Below are 22,212 nucleotides of genomic sequence, written 5' to 3'. Positions count from 1 at the left end.
ATCACTTTGATCCCTTACAGAAGCATCAGATCTGCAAATGGTGAAGAACTGCAGAAAGCAATACCCTTGTGGCCATAGGGCTTTGACCCACATTTCCACTACACTAGATTCTGTGCACAGGTCTGACTGTATGTTGGGACACGTGACTATGGAGATTTGGAGAGTATGTAGAAAAAATAAGTGTATCAATGGTCTTCTTATTGGTTATACCTGTTGTGCATAAATACCATAGAAGATCCTGACCCTCCTTTTATTGAATAACTCTCAAATGGTTAGCTTTTAATATAACACACTGGCATATTTTTTTTTTATTTAAACAAAGTGAGTTTTTATTCTCATCTCTTTAATGTGTGCCCAATTATTTTATTAATTGCTTAAGTTAGATTTATCACGTGCCATTTAAATTAAAATGTAATGTGCATTAAAGGCACTTCTTTTAAAATGCACTAGGGAGCTATATTAAAAAATCAGTCATTTTAAAAAATGAGACACTTATAAAATACTCAGATTTATGGTAATTATGTCATTTGATCATATAATTTCAGTCATGCATTTATCACTGTAGAGCGAGTGTGCGAGACAGAGCGAGAGAGACGTCAGCACAAAGCGGGATAATCAGAGTGCTTGAAATATTGTCGTTATTTTTACCAAATACATTCCCTCACATAGGCATACGCGGCGATCACCATCTGCGGACACCCTTCCAAAACCCATATAGTATATAACGTATCTTACCTTCGGTTCTAGTTTTTATTACACTTTAAAAATGGGATAGTTCAGGGATGCAACAGCTTATGTACAGTCCTGGAAACGGTTACTTTAAAGGAAGTTGACTGCGATTCGCTTGTGTTCTTGAACTGTTTACCTGCGTGTGGGATGCCTCAGACGCAGCTCAACTCTCCGTCAAAGGGACCAGAATGAGTGCGGACTGTACAAGCTACTACAGTGCAGAAAACGTGTTTGTGAGTGGGTTCACGTGTCCCAAACCGGGCAACGATGCCAGTGCGGTCTTTTGCTGTGGATTTAATGATATCAAATACTGCTGTGATGACCCTAACAGCTTTTTTCCCTATGAATATGGGTACATGTGGTGGCTGAGGTAAGGCTGTTTTTTGACCGAAATTATCATTTTCACTGCTAAGGTGTTTACTCGGAAGAAATGGTTTTCTTTTCCACATATACTTATGTCCTTATGCCTATGCTATTTTTTTAAATACCTACCGGCACGTCTGTCTCTGTTAATTTTGTGGGTTTTCTGGTTTCAGACATTCGCTGTCAATGTGTTTTCTGGCGAGTATAATATTAAATGCAATGTGATAAGCAGGTTGAATTCGATTCCTTCCTGTTCTCATTACCGCTGAAGATAAATTTAATGCCCGTGCAACTTGAAGCAAATTGGGAATTTCTAGGCTTGTTATAGCTACCATAGGTTTGTATGAATGATAATGGACAACCCTTTTCATTGTGCACGATCTATTGTGCTCACAAATCCAACGAAGTAATGAAAATATTAAACAACATATTGACGAAGAAGAAAACTATTTCAATTATCCCGTCTGTTTAAAAAAGTATTTTAAAATAACCGAAGCTAATCACTTATTTCACGTAGTTATTTGGTTTAAATTGCTATGTGTGCAATTATTATTTCCCCTGCTTTGTCATATTTTTTTAAATGTAATGTTTCTTTGCTTGATATTCTAAATATCCAAATATTCTTTGGAAAATATTTGTTGGAACATTGCATCACTTTTTTAAAGACAGAAGTTAAGTTAAAAAGTTGAGAATCAGTGAATTATTGCCAAGGAATTGTAGATGACTAGTGAATACATAATAAAATATTAAATGAAATATAGAAATAGGTTTTTGTCCCCATTGATGCTGATAAATTATTCATTTTTAAATTACTAATTGGCTGCAGGGAACCAGTTGTCTCTCAGTTTATTCTAAAAAAAGATTTATCACCTTATTCCCAGTTCCAGACATGTTTCTCCAGATGAGTGAGGTTCATTAGCTAAAGGGGATTGTGGTGGCTCACAATAATCTTATTTTATTTTACATTTCAAAGTAACTGGAGGTCACCTCAGTCCACAGAACATATGCATCCACCAAATAAAAAGACTGCTGAAAGTCTCCAGTTCTACTTCTGTGGTCATTACGACTGAAGTAAATACACCATCCCTAGATATTTCTTTGCACCTCTCTATATAAATGTCAGTTTGAGGGAGGAATAAAAAATAGTGCAGTCATCATGATGTCTCAATGAATATGTCCTGTGATGTAAAAAAAAAACTGGAGTGAGAGCAATATTGGAATGATGCTTTGGCCTTTCTACAACATCTACTTTCAGTGAAGTAGGTTTACGAGAAATGTTTCATTTCCTCATCCTCAGAATTTAGAATTTAGAATTTAGATTGATGTCCTTATGCCTATGCTAATGAAAATGCTCCTATTCACCAGCAACCCCAATTATTCACCAGTCATTTTCTCCACAACTTCATTTCTGACCATTCTGTGGCTTCACTTGTTGAATAGACACCAGTTCCATCAACTGGTAAGTTTACACTAGTTACACTAGACCTGTGACTTAAAGATCTTGAAGGCAATTTATTAAGTTAGTTGAACAAGTATAACATCTATGAGATGAAATCTGCACACTCCAGAGCAATGAAAATTATTACATATCTAAACTAGACCACAAGGAACACTTTCCCATGGTTGATTATAGTGCACACTGAAGGCTTCCATATCAAAATCAAACTTCACTGCTCAAGGTGCAGAGTTTTAATGGTATAAATGGTTTGAATAGGCTGTAAATTTAGGGGCAGACTGGACAGTTAACAGTGTGCAGTATCATACAGCTAGTCAGTGCAAATCTACTGTTATATGTTATTTGCATACAGTAGTTATTTACTGTATGCAGACAATGGCATATACTGTACAGTATGTACAATATTAGTATAACCATCTGAATTCTTTATAAATTCCCAAATATAGTGTGTTGATCAGTTTTTTTCCTTGCTTAATGCACTTCAGAAAAGTTGCATTGTGTGACATACTGTAGCGGAGGTTAATCTCACCTTGTGCCTCTGCTAGTCACCTCTAGAGGGCCCCTTTACACAACACCCGCTCTACTAATTAGTACCGCTATATCAGATTCTCATGCGTCTGCCCCAGGGTTTGCCTCAGAACCGCACCAGTATCACTTGAGCTCAGGCGCACAAGTATTTTCTCTCTAAAAAGGAGAATAGAACCATCTAGTCATCTCTTAACCCTTCTGTCTAGGATGTAATGTTTCTTTGCTTGATATTCCTAATATTCAGATATTCTCTGGAAAACATTTGCTGGAACACTGTCTCACTTTCTTAAGACACATAAGTGCTGGTGATAAGAAAAAACACCGAAGATGGTCTCTGCCTGTACCGACCCCCTTGACACCTTGGGAAATGGGAATACTGACCACACATTTTCAACGAGACCAGGTTGAGGATCCTACATTGAAACGCACACAGGAAGAAGACTCTGGGTTCAATGGACAACCTGTTGATGCTCACGAATAACTCATTAATTTATCATCAGAAATGATCTCCTTTACCAACTTGACGGCCCGAATCTGGAGCAACTCCTCTTAACCACAATATTTGCAATTCATGCCTTAACTGTCCCACTTACATTTACTTGATGGATACCTGGGGATAGAGAAGACCCAAAAAAGGGTACTAAAAAGATTTTTGTGGCCAGGATATGCTGTATGCCGACATCAGGTGCTACTGTAATAACTGTCCTGACTGTCAGCTTAGCTCTCCAAAACAATGGCTGCATGTAACTGCTGCAGCCCCTACCCATCATTGAGGAATGCTAGATCCTCTCCTTAAAGCTTCGCAGGGTCAAGGATACGTATTAGTAATGGTGGATTATGCCTCGTGTTACCTGGACAGGGCTGTCAGCAATACATAGTAAGGGCCATAGTACATGGTCAATTTACTCACACAAGTCGGACTACCGTAAGAGATTATGATGGACCAGGCAACTACCTTCTCCTCCCGCCTCATGCAGGCAGTTGTGGTTCTTCTAAAAATTAAAATCTTAAGAAATGCAGTATATCACCCCCAAACCGATGGCTTGGTGGAGTATTTTAACCACCCCCTGAAGCAGCTGTTGAAAAAGGTGGCTCAAACCAAGCAAAATGATTAGAATTAACTCTTTTCTCTTCTAATGTTTGCTGTCATGGAAGCCCCAAACCTTGATGGGGTTTTTCCCCATTCAAACTACTGTGTGGGAGACAACCGTAGGAAATGGTTGATGTGGCTCAGGAGACTCAGATTGCACAATGTCCTCAACTATATGAATACATTTTACAATAGACTTAAGCAATTAAGAATGCTAGTAGAAATCCACCTCAAAAAGGCACAGGACAGACAAGAACAGAGCTGTAACCTCAAGGCACAACTGCTAAAGTTTAAATCGGGACCGGGTAATGTTACTACAACCCACCCCTAAGTGTAAACTTTATGCCTTGTGGCAAGGTCCCTGTGAGGTATGTGAAAAAAATGGGCCAGTAACATACAGAACAAACCATTCCGATCATAAAAAGAAAGAAAACAATAACCACGTGAACATATTATAATAATGGCATTAATTTAACCCTGGCGAAGGGTCTTCTTCACATTTGAGCTGTTGAAAAAAGTGAAAAAATCAGTAACCCTCTCCCTTTGTCACTGGCCAAAAGAGAAAGAGGATATTATCACCCAACTGCACCAAAACAGGTAGGTTATTAATGCAGATTTATTCCTCAGTTCACTGACAGATATGACGTGCCGGTCTGGCCTTAAGACAATTCTTTAGTCAGCTAAAGCATTTTCTGACCTGAAGGTGGTACAGTGTACAAATCCAGTGCTTAGGGTGCCAGACTTTTTCGCGCTGTTTCCTTCTGCAGACACATGCCTCTGAGAAAGAATTGAGGTCTGTCTTATCTCAGAAGTTTGATGGGATTGAGAATCCCATCCTTTATCTCAGCTGCAAGATGATGACTATGCTGCTGTGGAAAAGGAATGTCTGGCAGTGAAGAGGGGTATTGAATCCCTGCAGTACTATCTGCTCAGCAGGGAACTCACCCTAGTGACGGACCATGCATTGCTCACCTGGATGAAGAGTAACAAGGACAAAAACGCCTGAGTAACCAAGTAGTTCCCGACTCTACAACCCTACAGATGTACGTTGGAACATTGTGCAGGTTCAGCACATGGGAATGGTGATGCTCTCTCCAGGACCCACTGTATGGACACTCATAGGCAGCTTTCCGCTATGGGGACATGGTGGAGGTTTATCTCACCCTGTGTCTCTACTAGTCACCTCTAGAGGGCCCCCTAGACAAGGAAGGTGGCACACTCGTCTTCTTTTTTCTGACAACCACGCGGACATGCAGTTTCCTTGACAACACCCGCATTAGTAAATTAGTACCACTATATCAGATATTCATGTGGCTGCCACAGGGTTTGTCTCAGAGCCATGCCAGTAGCACGTGAGCTCAGATGCACAAGTATTTTCTCTCTAAAAAGGAGAATAGAACTATCTGCTCATCCCTTAACCCTTTGATCAACATGATGCCTATAGACTGGTTCCACATTGGCCCTCTACCTCCTTCAAGGGTATTTAATATAAAGCCGGTGTTAAACACAGTCCAAGATATTCACACATTGTTACAATTGTAACATACATTTTTTGGTGTGACCTGCCTCTATGTGGTCCTTTGCAGGTCTGGAGGACCTTGGAGGTCTGTTTGAGATTCTAACTGAAAGACATTTATTTAATATGAAAGACTAGAAGCCAGTGAATTCTTTGTTCTCTGGCACAGCTTTGTTAAGAGGGATAATAATCCAGACACACTTGGTTAAACAAATATTTATTACAATGACAAAAAACAAACTACACCACAAACAACAAAACATACAACATATAAGTTACAGTATTTACAAACAAGGCGTTTCAGAGGCCTAACATTCTGGTCACCCGGAAAACCCCAGAGTTCTATTAAGCATTAAGCTCTTAATGGGGCGGAGAGGTGGCTCTGTGGCTAAGGATCTGCGCCTGTGACTGGAAGGTTGCCAGTTCAAATCCCGCAGCCGGCAGATGAATCCTACTCCATTGGGCCCCTGAGCAAGGCCCTTAACCCTTGGGGTGCCGTACAATGGCTGACCCTGCGCTCTGACCCCCCAGCTTCTCTCAATGTCTGTGTGTCTGTGTCTCCATGGAGAAAAGCTGGGGTATGCAAAAAAAGACGAATTCCTAATGCAAGAAATTGTATAGGGCTAATAAAGAAACATTAATGTAATTAACATTACATGTGCCTACAGAGGCCACATAAGAGATGAGCTGCCTAAATATAATGCAACCTGCAGTTCAATCTCTCTCTCTGCAATCGAGATGCCACAAAATAAATGGGAGCCTATATCCCTGTCCATAAAAAAGCACCCTAAGCAGGAAAGACTTTTCTAACTGAGGTATCTTTTACACAAGTTCCCTAAACACATGGGCGGAGCAGTGGCTCTGTGGCTAAGGATCTGTGCCAGTGGCTGGAAGGTTGCCGGTTCAAATCGTGTAGCTGGCAGAGGAATCCTACTCTGTTGGGCCCCTGAGTAAGGCCCTTAACAATGGCTGACCCTGTGCTCTGACCCCAATGCTCTCTCCCTGTCTGTGTGTCTCATAGAGAGCAAGCTCGGGTATGTGAAAAGACAAATTCCTAATGCAAGAGATTGTATAGGGTTTATAAAGTGATGTTATAAAACACAGAACAGCACACACTCTCTAACAAGGTTCAAATACTTAGCTCCAGTCAAGTTTGATTTGGATGATCATGAAGTAGGGGCTCTCACCTGACACAAGCTTCAAGTCCAAACTCCTCTGGACTTCCTTCTCTTTCCTTGTTCCCTGCTCCTTCTTGTTTCTTCCCTCTCTTTCCTGTGCTCTTAATGTGATCTTATATTGTCTCTTTCTGTCATGCTCCTTTGCAATCATATAGCTTGCCTAGGTATTCTAAGAAAAACTTTACAATTGTTTCTGCTGAAGGGACCCCCCAGACCTCAGCAAACATCCTCTCAGGTTTGAAGCTAGAAGTGTTTACTATGCCAAGTGTCACAAACTTTATCTTAGAAATGTAAGAGACACTTCACAGTCACCTAAAGCTATAACATTATATTTTGAGGAAATATGCAGATAAAGTGGCATCATGAGATCAATTTTGGACCTGAAGTGCTATCTGTATGGAACCACCTGCAGGTGCTCTGGTTTCCTACCAAAATCCAAAACATTGTGGTAGGTTAATTGGCTTCTGAGAACATTGGCTCTGGTGTAAGTGTGTATGTGTCTGCCTGTGAGTGCCCTGTGATGGGCTGGTGTCCCATCCGGGGTGTATCCTGCCGTGACCCTGGATTGCACGAAGCAGTTAGAAGAGAAATGGATGCCTCTATGTCATCTAACATATTCAGTAGAAATCAATCAGCGTTTTGAGGGTGCAGCTTGTAAATTATCAAACCTGTAAGCAGTTGGAGTCTTATTTGTTTTCCTGACCTTTGTTTCTTGTCTTGTCTCTCTCTGGCTTTGCATTGGCAGTGTGGGGGCGCTGGTAGGCCTGTCCATTGCAGCAGTAGTGTTACTTGCCTTTGTCATCACTGTGTGTGTTCTCTGCTACCTCTTCATTGCTACCAAGCCCAGCCGGCTGGACAATGGACTTCCGCTGCGAGCCCCAGGTAGGACAGTGCGCTGGGGAAGAAGTAACTCGGGGTTATGGGATACCAAGCTGCTCCAAAACCTTGAACGACACCCCTTCTGAAATTTAACCTGGTGAATTTTCAGCTTCCACCACTGTGGTTTTTCTCTACAGGTTGTACTAATATACAGCAGCATACTTTCACTGTGATCTTCTTTAGTTATACTGTATCACGCTTTAATTGTGCTGAACTTTGCTAAACTGAAAATACAACTCACACAGTCCACATTCACAATATTAGCATTGCAAAGTTTTTATGATTACTGACCTGGTTAGTCACAGTGTCATCACAATGCTCTGATCCTCACTCCTGGTCCTGGAGAAACACTTCTGTTTTCTGTTTTGATCTCCATATAACTTAATTGAATCAGCTCTTTAGGCATTACGTTTGAGTTTTCTTTTAAATCTGCAAGGCTGTAGATCTCTAGGACAAGGAGTGAGGATTACTGTTCAAGTGTCATAAATCACACAAAAGCAGGTTAATAGCACAGAAAAGCTTTGTGAGATAAATTTCTATAATAAAAAGAGGAAAAACAGGGTAAAAGTGAAGAAAACATTCCCGGACATTTCCAGAGCAATAATCTTTTATAATAGTACTTTCATGGTGTCTTATATTATTGCCCAGACCTCAAGATGGCTAGGTCAAGTGGTTGCAACTTTTACATTTATATTTGCACCTTTAGTCAAATATGTAGTGTAGAAAGTACTTTAAAAACATTGAGATTCCGTCATTTAAGGTTGTTGCAATGTAGTATAAAAGTAGCATCACCATGGAATGATCTCCATCATAATACTATAGCGCATGGCTATACTGCACTTGGAAAGAGAAGATTATCATCCTCTCTAGATAATATGATCTGTGTATATCCTGATGATAGAGCAACTATTTAAGTCCATTGAATCTACTGTGACTAAAAAAAGATCAAAGAAGATAAATACATTGCTTCTGTTGGTGAAATATCATGATCAGGAAATGTGCCTGTGATAGATCATTTAACACTACCCAGCTGCACAGTAAAACATGAGGAAGAAACTCCTGAAACTGATGATACAGCTCAAGGAATCTGACATTTTCAAAACTGATCTTGACATGTTTTATGTAGCTTCAGCTTTCTGGTTTGGAAAAAGCAGATGTTATCACACTGTTGAGTATTTCTTTTCTAGATCTGAAGTCTGTAAATGTAAAACAGATAGTGATGACTGAAAGGATGCTGAAAAAGGAATTTTGACTTGGGTGCAAAAACGGTTATCTGCACTCTGGTCCCTAATTTATGACTTAATGTCGGTCACCTTCTTTAAAAATTAGATACTGAAAGAAGTTTTATTGCATTGTTTTCATGGTTTGAACATGCTTTCCAAATAAAATGGCAATTCACATACATTGTAGGCAATGTTCTTCATTTGGCTTGCTAATCTTGCTTTGTAAATTTCTCTCAGTAAGTACAGCATCTACTAAGGATGATAAAAGACAATAGTCCTACAGATATGTTCAGCTGTGTAATTGAAGCTGATTACATGTGTTTGACATGGAAAGGACCTAAAAGATCAGGAAACAGGCAAATTTAAATTCTTTAACCCAGTTATTTTTCTTAATGCTTGGGATTGTCACGGGCGCCAGTCCTGACTCCCGTGTAGTGAGTAATTAGGACCCTATGCAGATGGTAAAATCTGGAAGAGACTGGAGAAAGACAGGGAAAACACGGAGAGGAATGGATGGGAGGACTGACAGGAGCTGGCTACGATGGTGATCCAGGTGCGTGGGGGAGTGCAGGCGAACAAGTCCAGTGGGGGTCCAAAAGGGAAAAACAGCACACAATCCAAAGTCCAGGTAGCCGGGAGGTCAATCCAAGATGAACAGTTAAAAACAGGAACCGGGTTGGGACCAGAACAGGAACAGGAACTGGGAAGCTAAAAACACGAAGACAAGGCCAGGCGCTCCAAGCCCTGGACCCAGATGGTCAGGATGTTGGGGAATAAGACCTGTCTCGGGCTACACGCAAGCCCGGGGAATAGGCAAGCCTTGTGGCGTCCATCTTCCAATACTGATCACAGAGATTAGAAGGTACATAACATATATAGTGACGGGTTAAACAGGAGACAGGTGCACGTAATAATGCAACTAATATAAAAAGGTAAGAGCGCCCTCTAGAGGAGGGATGACGACTGTGACAGGGATCTCATTACATTTGTGGTAACTTTACGTTACTTCTTTGAAGGAGGTTTTGGCTTTAACAGGTTTATTGTATAATACAGTACATGTATGATACATATAATTAAACAGGTAAACTGTATAATACATGATGGATTGAATTTACCGAAAATAACTTAATCTCATTGTAGCTGTACCTGTATAAAGGTCACACAAGAAAGCTTATGATTTGATTAGTATACACCTGTACCTCAGAACCCCTGGCTAGAGGTCAGTGATTTGTACTTTCAATGATGTCCAAACATTTTTCATAGTGGACATTTGTGGCAGAAGCATTTTAGATCCTTTAAATTTCTGTTTTAGACTGAATATTCAGTTTCTGCACATACATTACAGGCATTCCTGATTTTTAGTGATTTCAAACATATTTTCAACAGCCAAAATAAATGAATGGGGAACAAACCTGTAAAAACATTTTTTGTAGGCATTTCAGTGTTTAATTCCTTTACTTATAATTTATGGAATTTGAATAGTACAGAACATAGGAGTTTTAACTACTCATTCTACTTCTTGAGCTCTTCAAAATATGTGACTGTATCTTATGATTTGCATACACACAGGTACATATGATTTGAAGTACACACATCTGTGGGTGTTACTGTCGCTGTATGACATTAATCTTCATACTGTAACAAAGCCAAATGTGGTATTCTCAGGAGAGAGTTAACAAACAAGGCTAGATTAGCTGTTCTTTGGAAAAGGCTGAGAGGAAATAAAGAACCTAAGATTCTGAAGGTACTGAAACAGACAAGACACAGGGCAGCAGCTCTGTTTAATACCCAGACTGAAATCTGGGAGCTCTGAGATATTGGAAGAGATATTGTGTTGTGGTATAATGCTTTATACCAAGAACCTAATGCCAAGAGTCCTGCCAACAAGCAACAAATCTTTTTTTTTCTGTAGAACAGCATCCACTGTGCCAGCTTGCATAGAAAGTACCTAGACCGCCAAACAAACCGTGTCCCAAGACAGTAATAATATAAGTGCAGGGGCAAACTCTCTCAATGATAGCACATGCTGTTTTGATGAGCTAAAAGTCAATATTATCATGCAAATGATTCCTAAATAATGCAGTGTGTATAATTAAATAGAACTGATTTAAATAATCTAATGCCATTTTCACATTATCAGTGACTAGTAACAAATACCAGTATGTGCACTGAAAATGATGCAGCCTGTTTTGCAATTAACAAATCATTAATGGGTTACTCTGGTGTTAAGTGAAATCTAATATTTTGCGGCATACTTAGAGGAATGCATTTCCAGAAATCCCTTTAAAGTATCATAAGCTATTCTCTTTAGGCTGTCCTGGCAGGAGTGCATGTTATACAGTAGCAGAGCTGCTCAGATAAATATAAAAAATAAGTAAATTGAATGTATATTTACTTAGCTTTCCCATATTGTATTGTTTCAAACACACATTCAGCTTAGACCTGGAACAGCTGATTTTACATATACCTGACATTCTCTATTCTCATAGAGAGCATATAATCATTTCTTACTTAAAAAGCAAGATTGTCTTATTACAAATCAGAAAGACAGTGGTATCGACAAAAGTATAAAACACAAAACACAATCAAAAACAGGAATCAGCTGAAAATTGTTTTCTTGACATTTAGGCCACCACTATAGTTCTAAGTCTAAAAGCAAGAAATCCTTTTGCTGGGAAGGTTATTTGATAGAAGACTGCAATACAGACTCTTAAAAATATTGTTGATAGAGCATCAACACAGTAGACAAGTCTACACTGGAGAAAGAGAATGATGCAAAATTAGCTCCTCTCTTTGTACTCCTTGTCCACTAGCTGAGCTGGATATTCTCAGTTATTACGTTTGGGATACTGAGGACAAATTTGCACAATGGCCATATCAAAATTAGCTTATTTTCTGCTGCATGACTACAGCATTTGTACAACACATAATGTGCCATTCACATATTTTAAAAAGATTTTACAGTCATAATCAGTGTTTGTTCTATTGCCAAACAGATACAGAATGCTATTTACTGTTACCAATTTTCCACTCAACTGTTTATGTTCATATCTCATCCTGACCAGCCCTTTCGAGCATGAGGTTTACCCATTATCAGTATTTACTGAATATTGCTAATAAAATAATAGCAAAGACAAAATGGCCCAGCAAGAAGATACACTTCCTCCAGGTGTCCTTAAACATAGTGAATGTATTTTTATATTTGAGTGTTTTTTTCTCTTGTTGAGTTACTGAACCGTACTGTGAATCTCAAAAAAGAGATGATGCAGTAATAATTGCTTTCAGGGATTAGAGAGCCTGTACTCACTGCCACAATGTTCCTTAAATTTAGACTTGGTTAAATGGGAATAATGACATGTTGTGTTGTTTACAAGTGAGGTGTTTACAAGGTAGGGGGTCTCACTGTCTCATTAGCTTTGTAGATAAGTACACTGTGTGACACAATAAGCGATCAATAGAGTTCAGAATAATACAAAATATTCAACTTCTCTAGGCCAAGCCCTGCTTACTGATTAGGATGCATTACATTTTCAGAGGATTGATCAACTGAGAAGGTCAGAGTCAATTATCTCATTTAAAATTAGAGGGTGCTTTGTACAGGTCTCAAAGCTTTTCCTAATGCGGCACAGTTTGCAACATGTTCCATGCACTTTTTATAGAAGAGTTGCCATTAGATGAATTTTGTATGAAAAATGATAAAACAGTAGTGTTTTCACAGATCTCTTCGGGTGCAAGGTGTATGAACACAAAAGCTTCTACATTAGTTTCTTTCTCAATGCAATTTTTATATATTCTTATCAGAATTAATGACAGTGAAACAAAAGCAGTTGTTTCAGAAGCAGATCCAGGCTGTTAATATTCCATCTGACACTGCCTTTTCATCATCCAGCACATGTTAGTTGACAATTTGATTTCGGAGCCTATATTGATACATAAAGATTCCCATCATTTGGCAATTTTTCTGTGACCCAGTGATATTTAAGGCATAATGACAGTTAAGATAGACTTGCTCAGATTGATGACTCAACCACAACGTTGTGAAAATTAATATAGATTTATGCGACTTAGACTTCAAACCAAAAATTCAAATAAGTAGTGGGAAATTGATATATCACTGTTCTATTAAGTCTGCATATAAATATCTACATAGAGAAACAGTTCCATCTGTTAATCTAGCCATAAAATGATTTGTTAATGCGCACCAATTTAGCATTTTTCCAGGTCTGATTTTAAAAATATCTATTTTTATAAAGCCCATGCATAAAGCCCTTGAGGACAGGTGTTTTGCCAGGGATGTTGTACAATTTCATTAACATTAAGCATCACTAACATTTACAGGAACTTTGACATCTGTTTATTCACTAACTAGGCACTAGCGACAGATTTGAGTCATGGCAACATGCATCTGTAAAGAAAAATGGAAATGCCAAAAAAGGGCTACATTTAACTGTATTAAAAGAGTCGGAAAAAGATTCTCACAATTTTCTCTGCAGCGTTATTTAATCATGATAAGCTTACTTAATATTGCTTATTAAGCTAAGTAACTCAGTGTTTCAGTATTCACCTTTTATATATTTGCTGAATAGAATTATAAATGTATGTGTATCTCAGGTGATTAACCTCCAAGTTACTGATATTACAGCTGTCACTTACAATAGCTTAACAAGGTGCAGACCATGCTAGGTGACTTGTCATATTATTTTCAGTGGCATTTCATTATTTAACGAACGCCAAACAACCAATAGGTTGTGTAATGGAAGCTCACCGTGACTGTGAACGTAGAAGAGAAATGTATGATATTGAAACATCAGTAAATGGTGTGCAATACAGGTTTGCATAGTCAATTACTGCCATAGGTAGTTAGCTAGCACAGCTGATGACCTTGGTAATTTGTTCAGTGTAATATTCAGTACTGAAGCAATGCAATGTATTGGAACAGTGGCATTACAGGGGCTGTACATCACATTACAAAGTATTTACAAAAGGTCTTTTTTATCAGCAATAAACAGTTTATTAGCAATAACGTGTATTATATATTATAATATTTGGGGGTCTTTAGAAGAAGATCATGTTTGTTTTGTGTAAAAACGATACATGCTCCATCCACTCTGACAACTTGTCCCAGTAGTATTTGCTGCAGTCCTCAGTTCTTCTGCACCACTCATTGCAACGGTAGAGCAGTTTTCTTTCCAGATCTTCAGTTACCCATTTGTTATCCTTGTGCACTTTGTCTTAAATAAATTCACAGGGATTCAAATCTGAAGAATAGAGCAACCAAGACTGATGACTGAGGAGTCACAACACGGTTGTCTAGTCTCACTATTTAATATCACTCAATACTCAAAAACTTTCACTGACAGTAGACACAGACAGGGCTGAAATAAAACTGCATTTATCTTTCAGGTTTAATCACAATTTTAATTATATGATAAATTCAGTGGTCAACCAGTTCTTTCTTAAAGACCCTATTAATGCAAGAGCCTTTTAGTCATGTTTAAAGGCCAATTACATTTCTAACACAATTTCCCTTTAAAATATGTTACAACTTTATCAGCTGTCTCATTAGATGTATGATTCTATATTCTTGTTTGCATTTTCTCATTCTGACCAAACAGTTCGTATGTTTTTTTTTGTAACACAAGCCTGATAATATCACTGGCTCTAGTCTCAAGTCCACTCAATCTTCTAGGCGTCTGTTCCTTTCTGACATTAAGCTCTCTTGTTGTTCAGCAGCCTGCAAGAGCTGGAGAGCTTGAAATTGGAGTCAGTGGCATAATCTGCAGCCCTTTTGCAGAACCTCCTGTGAGGTTCTTCACCTCCTGAGTCAATATTTCACATTCATAAATTATTCAGAATTTAGATGTCTGAAGTAATTAAAATCTGATTATACAATGTACGCAAATGCATACAATCTTTAATCTACTGTGGTGCCTTGTACATTAGTAGTGACGCTCAAACGTTTTTGATTTGCACAAGGAGCATGGTTATTATTTGGCTAAGTGATGTTTGCCTGCATGTGCGCTGTGTCTTTAGCGACAGCTTGTTTCTGTGCCTTACAGGTGCTGATCTCGGGGCTCTGGAAGGGCCCAGCCACTCCAGTGCACCAACAGGTCCACAGGGATTTCGCAAGCATTTCCTGAGTCGCAAACTGGACTGCGACAACCAGCCCCCCGACCCCGACCGACTCTTTCAGAGGTGCTTCATGGCTACTGTGACCACTATAAATGTTGAGGGGCCCTCCTAGACACAGCAGACACAACAACTGTGCAGACATTCTACAGCAGTCTGCTTTCAAGACAGTTTTTGTGTGAGAAGTCTAAAATGTAAATATTTTTTTAAAAGAACCAGCCTTCTGAGCATGCTAGATTCTGAGCAAACTGATATCAGTAAAAATGAAAGATGTCGGTTTAAGGCAGATGACGGAAACACTGTGGGTGCTTCTGTGGCTATTAGCTTTGCAAAAAGCCAAGTCCAGAAACTTCATAAGGGAACATCGCCAAAGAACACCTCTTTCCATTTCACTTGACATGGAGTTTGTACAGCTTCAAGGCCTTTTCCACAGAGCTAACAGCACAAGGTAGCAAAAATACAAATGAACAAGTGGAGGTTGATTCCTGGATGAAAAGCAGAAACAATGCTTTGGCTATGCAGCTTTCTAAGAGAGATGATGACAGAAAGGGATATGACAGGGATATGACCGAAGGAGTCCAAAAAAGGCTGTCTTTTCAGAGTGGAACCCTTTCTTGTTCATTTGCAACCTGCATGCTGATACAAATCTCCATATGAACCTTGTAAAAATCAAAAGTCTGGACTGAATTTACTTTAGGGTTTACAAGTAACATGTTCAATGCTTTTTAAATTAGCTTTTTTAAAGATAAATACAGTATGTGTGTCTATGTGGTTGTTCTTTTTCAATATTTGCTTGTTACAATCCCTGACACGACTAACAAAGCTCTCAGCTCTCTAATTGTGTTGTTTTTTGTAGGCAATGATAACCAGCAATTTGCTTCAATAGGAGGGGAAGCTTATCAATTTAATAAGCTTCAATCATTTCAGTATTTCTTTTCTATGTAGACTGCTTTTAATCCTAGAACTACCATGCTCATTTACCCAGATAAAGACAGAAACATATTTTAGTCTTGTTACATTAGAATCAAAGGGAACAATTACTGGATCAAATAGCTTTCTCTGTGTATTTAGTTCGCCTGAGTCTTAATACATCACAGCACTGTGATTAGCTTTCCTTTAATGAAAAACAAATTGTTGAACATTCAAATGTGATGAATTGTTAACAGACTGAGCAACCTTAAAGAAAATCTGGTGACAGGTACAGTAACATCTGTGCATTTAAAATAAAACAGGTGCAGGTGTCTCTCTGTATAGTTCTATACAATACAGTATTTATAGTATATACACAGATGCCACATGAACCCAATGAAGTCTCTGCCAGACACTACCAGTGCCAAAGCAACTTTTAAGTGTCCTTTCCTGTCATTGATGTAGAGAAATATCATTCGTGTCTCAAGAATCATTCTTCTACAATGTATCCTACTGTATGCAATATGCCTGTTTCATGATGAATTATTGTACTAGTGATTATTGTACTAGATTACGCTATTAACTTGCACAGCTGGTGACTTTTACTTTGGTGTCTTTGTATTTGATGTGTCAGAAGAATGCAATTTTCATTCAATGCTGCAGATGACCTGATGTTTACAAATCAAGATGTAAGCTTTATTTATGCATTTAGATTTTGTCATCATTTAAAATAAAGTTATGAAATATATTTACAATCGCCATAACACTTTCTATACGAATAACGTTATTTTATAAATGCTTAAGAAACTGAACTCCCATGACTGAAGGTGTCATTTTATTGTCACTGTTAATGTGTGCTATAAGGTTGTGCATTTTTCCTTCTGATTATAATTGTGCAGTTCATAGACAAAGGGACAGCAGTATGTTTCTTTCTGTATCTGGTAAATATTATTTACTATATAATATTATATACTTTTATATATAGTATGTGACAAAAACATTGAATTACAGGTACAGTATATGTATGCATGTTCACACATACTTCATATACAGTATGTTGTGCTAAATCAAGGCAGATCCATGTGGAATAAGAGGAATAAATCAGGGGAGCAGGGCACAAACCAGTGGTGTAGTGTTCAAGTAAAATGGGGGTTATCACCCCTCTTTGGTGGTTTTCACACTCATGGCAATTGGTGAGGGAGGGGTGAAGAGAGTTTAAGTGGTCAGGGTCCCTCTGTGACAGGGCTGTCTCAAAGGGGGGGGCGCCCGGTCTCCGCACTTTGGGGGCCCCACGCAGATCAGCCTCCTCCCATTCCCAATTCCGATTCACACACGTCTAAAAATATAAATACATACATTTTCAATATTTTAATAAAGCGACACACAAAACTCTTATTTTAACACAAGATGAAATCTAAATAATAGCGGGAGAGCAGGTGCTTTATTCAGAACTGGAGGTGTGTCCCGCGCTAACTACGTCATAGGCCATCAGCTGCCAGCTAAAAGTGATTGCGGCAGAACTAAACTAGCTTGGAAAAAAAGTTAGCCGGTGGAAAAATGGCAAGCACATGCAGAGATGGGTACAGATTTTGAAAATACTACACTGGGTGCGAGAAAAGAAAAAGGAAGCAGAAGAGGGAGGGTGCAAATGTGGTGCTTAAAAGGGTCTTTGGAAAGGTTCGTTGTAGAAACGGACACAGGCGGTGATCTCGACGACGACAAGGATGCTAGCATTGAGACGCCTGATGGTACCGCTAGCATTAGCAACAACGGCGATTAGTAGTTCTGTTCGGTTCTGTATGTCTTTTTGCACAACCCAGTTAGGTGTTTCATCACCTCAACGCTGCTCCCTGCCGCCACTACTACATACAAGAACCCCCCTACGCTGGGCCCTGCGACACCCATAACGCCCCTTGAGACGGCCCTGCTCTGTGACCGTGTGTAACACTGTCACTTGTTACTTTTGCAATGTGCCAGCAGGGGACAGAAACCAACCCAGGGAAAACTGTCCATCTCCAAAAATGGATTTACCATAAAGCTGCAGTAGGAAAATTTGTGCAAGTTCTTTCTTTATGACGCCAAATTCAGCTATATGCAACAATCACTTTGAAAGCAAAAGCTCACTACAGCAGGTCTGTGCTTACATACTGTGTAATCCAATGTGATTCAATAGCCTTGAATGCTGTCAAGACAAGCATGAAGAATTCAGTTTATTTTATTTTATTGATAACTAAGTGTTTTATCTGAGTAATATTTCAGCTATGTAGTGTTTTATACCATCCTTACACCTATGGAACAAACAAAGCAAGTGTCCTTGACATGTGTTGAATGACACATGACATTGTTAGATATTTCTTTATTATGAAATGATTTTAGCTTAAAATATATATATAAAATTAATGTAATATAGTCATACCACACAACACATTACAAAAATATAAGATTCAAGTGTGACTGCTTGCACATACAGTATATGACGTCCATGCAATGCTTTAAAGAGGCCCATATATCAGAGTTTAAAAGAGTAACAGCACATGGAATAAATGACTTCTTAAAAGTTTTTTGTAACCTTTGATACTCAAAGCGTGGTCTGGATGGTAATCTCAAAGCATGTGTGTCAGAACACTCCTTGCCTGTGTCACAATTGTAGTCCCTCTTCCTTAAGGGGCGCTTCGGCTCTTTTCACTTTGGACTTAATTCTGTGCACCTGCCACTTGTTCCAGCCTCCTTCCTGTTCCCCTTAAAAGCCAGACACGCAGTCAGTTCCGGGCTCTGCATCTGATTTCCATATAGTGCGAGCCCGGGTCCTGATGAGTCTGGGTCCGTCATGTTTTTAAGTCTCTTTCTCTGTTCCTGTTCCTGTTCCTGTTCCCCGTGCTGGTACCGACCCGGTCCCTGGTTTTAATGTCCTGGATGGATCACCTGGCCATGGAATTATGCTTGTGTTTTTGAATTCACCTATGGACTGATTACCTTTGGATTGTTTGCCTTGGCCACACCTCCCCCGTGCACCAGCGCACTTGGGACACGCTCCCCTGTTTTCATCCCAGTATTCCTGCATGACTTTTCCCCAGTGTTTCCTCACTTCTTCGGATTGTGTCATCCGCATAGGGTCCGAAAAGAACTGTTACGTGACAGTCAGCACAATTACAGGGTTCCCTAGATAAGAAAAAACATTGGGTGTTTCATCTCCAATCATAAGTATCCAAATCCCCTTAAACATTTTACAAATACTAATCTTGTTTTTGATTCCTATCGGTAGGGAAAGGTTTGCTTTAAGATAACAGTGGAGAAAACCAATGAAGAGAGAAACGGGATGTTTTTTAGTTACACTTCGTAGTTTAAATTGAAAATCTTGTCCTTTATGCTGTTCTGTGTGGTACTTGTGCCACAAAGGTGCTCAATCACTGCCACACAAAACAAGTGGTCAAAGTAACATTGTCTCATTCTTAAACACTCTACCCCTGCTCTGAGCTCAGATAACATGTTCATTTGGTGAAGCCAGGGAAGGGTCAGCTGCAAAAACAGATATTAACACTGAACGCTGTGTCCTTGGTTTCTTTTTTACCTTTCTTTTTATTTTTACCCTTGAAAACACAATTAACATTGGATGCTATGAACATTCCTATAGTGAGTGGTGCATTCTGATGCGTTCCAAATTGAAACATTGCTTAGGAAAGTACAGAATGCTTGAAACTACTAACTGAAAACTTATACATATTTTATGAAAGTACTAAAGAGTAGATATTGTGCTGATATTAATATGTATACAGGAATATATTTTGAATTCACTGGGACAGTTCTGAGTAGTTTTTAATAATTTAACATGAAAGGTGGAAATATGAGGAAATAAGAAAGTGGCCTACAGATTCCTTCATGTGCCTTATGGATCATTTGTTTTTTGCAGTATATAATCTTATCATCATTGATCATTCAAGTGAGTCTTATTGTCCCAGGTGTTTGTTATTGTCACTGGGGTGTGTGACTACGGAACGCTATTATAGATGGAAAGGAATGGCAAGACATTTCAGTCTCACTTATACTGTTTTTCCTTTTTTATCATCTTTCACAACATCAATAACAGAAACCACACTAAAAATTTATCATTTTCATCATTCAAGACTATGTAAAATTACAATGAATCAAACAAAGCTAACAAATTCAACACAAGCTTGCCTAATTAAGACTAATGGTAGGTTTAAAGGGAAGGTGGCATCATGGTGAGATACTGTACAGCAAGAATTTGCAGTTCATACCCGAACTGTCCTGTGATGGTGGGTGAAGAAGACTGATTTAAGGAGTATTAATTAAAATTATTTTGTCCTGAGCACGTGAATGGAATACTCATGCAGTCACTCATGGAATACAGAATAAGAAGTAGAAACAGTTTCTATTGTATTACACGTTAAACACTCATAGGAGATGCTATACTCAAACAGATATGAGGAACATGTTCAAATGAGGAAAAAATATTGTCTAATTATCCCCTTTTCCAATATATTGCCTATTTTAGAATCTTATTGAGAAAAGTATTCAGATACAAATCTTACAGAGCTACACATTTATACATGGGCTTTTCAGAGTCTTTTGAAAGAATAATCTGAATTACAACATGCCTGTCCAGGAATTGAGCCTTCATCTCTCAGGAGTCTCCAGCACCCTACAAACAGCACAGTACCAAGTATGTCCCGCCCTCTGCCGACGCAGCCTCAGCGTGTGACGTCATACACACTGTTACAGCCGGACTACAGAACTCGTCACCCACAAGCCATGTTCTTGATAACTGGCGATTTTAATCATGTTTCGCTCTCCTCTACCCTGCCTACATTTAGTCAGTTTGTTAAATGCCCTACTAGAGATAACAAGACTTTGGACTTGCTGTATGCTAATGTCAAGAATGCCTACAGCTCCACATCACTCCCCCCCCTTGGCAGATCTGACCACAACCTTGTTCACCTCCTATCTCTGTACAAGCCTCTTGTACTACAGCAACCAGTAACCACCAGGACAGTGAGGAGATGGTCAGCTGAGGCTAATGATGCACTGATGGACTGTTTTGAAACAACGGACTGGGAGATACTCTGTGAGCCTTATGGAGATGACATTGAGGGTCTTACCCACTGCATCACTGACTACATAAACTTCTGTGTTGACAGTGCAGTGCCCACCAGGAAAGTGCTCTGCTTCTCCAATAATAAACCCTGGGTCACCAGTGATCTGAAGGCCATCCTAAATAGGAAAAAGAGGGCTTTCCAGGCAGGTAACAAGGAGGAGCTGAAGCGAGCACAGAAAGAGCTGAAGGTGAGAGTTAGGGAAAGCAAGGTGGCTTATGGGAGGAAAATTGAGGACAGGCTGAGGGAGAGCAATGTGAGAGAAGTGTGGAATGGCATGAAGAAGATCTCCGGATACAAGTTGTCCGGCGGCCAACAGAGTGAGGGAGGCCTGGAGAGGGCCAATGAGCTGAATCTTTTCTTCAACAGATTCGATACAGGGTCCACTGTCCATTCACCTCACAGGCCTTTACCCCAGACACCCTCTTCATGTCCTCACTCACCCCATCATGTGATCCCTCCTACCCCTACTCCATCTTCCCCTGCCCTCCTCGGCCTATCCATCACAGCTGACCAGGTCAGAAGGGAGTTGAGGAGACTCCATGCAGGGAAGGCAGCGGGTCCTGACGGTGTCAGCTCCAGGGTGCTAAAGATCTGTGCTGACCAACTGGGTTCAGTGCTGCAGTACATCTTCAACCTCAGCCTGAGATTAGAAAAGGTTCCAATGCTCTGGAAGACATCTTGCCTGGTGCCAGTACCCAAAAAGGGGCACCCTAAAGTCTTGAATGACTACAGACCAGTGGCACTTACATCACACCTAATGAAAACTCTGGAAAGGCTTGTACTGGACCACCTCATAACCCTGGTGAGTACAGCACTGGACCCCCTGCAGTTGCCTACCGGTCACACCTGGGAGTGGACAATGCAGTCATCTATCTGCTACACAGAGCTAACTCTCACCTGGAGAAGACGGGGAGCATTGTGAAAGTTATGTTCTTTGACTTCTCCAGTGCCTTAAACACCATCCATCCACCTTTACTGAGAGATAAGCTAAAGGCGGTGCAGGTGGACACTCCCCTGCTGTCCTGGATTATAGACTATCTGACCTGCAGGCCACAGGATGTACAGCTACAGAGCTGTGTGTCCGAAGAGATTGTTAGC

The 22,212-nt window shown here is 39.7% G+C and overlaps 1 protein-coding gene across 1 annotated transcript; it reads left to right on the top strand.

The window, feature by feature from the left end:
• Positions 1-631: 631 nt before the first annotated feature.
• Positions 632-16,812, top strand: shisal2a (shisa like 2A). The gene is made up of 3 exons (XM_088598661.1): positions 632-1,099; positions 7,606-7,742; positions 15,022-16,812. Exons 1-3 carry the CDS (start codon positions 918-920, stop codon positions 15,204-15,206), a joined length of 504 nt encoding a protein of 167 aa, XP_088454787.1. The 5' UTR covers positions 632-917; the 3' UTR covers positions 15,207-16,812.
• The last annotated feature ends 5,400 nt before the right edge of the window (positions 16,813-22,212 follow it).

Source organism: Lepisosteus platostomus, chromosome 11 (assembly GCF_059453375.1).
Source record: "Lepisosteus platostomus isolate fLepPlt1 chromosome 11, fLepPlt1.hap1, whole genome shotgun sequence".
In the NCBI taxonomy this organism is placed as follows: Eukaryota; Metazoa; Chordata; class Actinopteri; order Semionotiformes; family Lepisosteidae; genus Lepisosteus; species Lepisosteus platostomus.
Note: the sequence above shows the minus strand (reverse complement) of the source record. Positions and strands in the feature narration are given on the sequence as shown.

Bases quoted from the DNA above. Each gene is read 5' to 3' on its own strand.
- shisal2a (XM_088598661.1), top strand. From the start codon at position 918: ATGAGTGCGGACTGTACAAGCTACTACAGTGCAGAAAACGTGTTTGTG. The intron at 1,100-7,605 runs GTAAGGCTGTTT...TTGCATTGGCAG, and splicing joins GGGTACATGTGGTGGCTGAG to TGTGGGGGCGCTGGTAGGCC. The intron at 7,743-15,021 runs GTAGGACAGTGC...TGTGCCTTACAG, and splicing joins ACTTCCGCTGCGAGCCCCAG to GTGCTGATCTCGGGGCTCTG.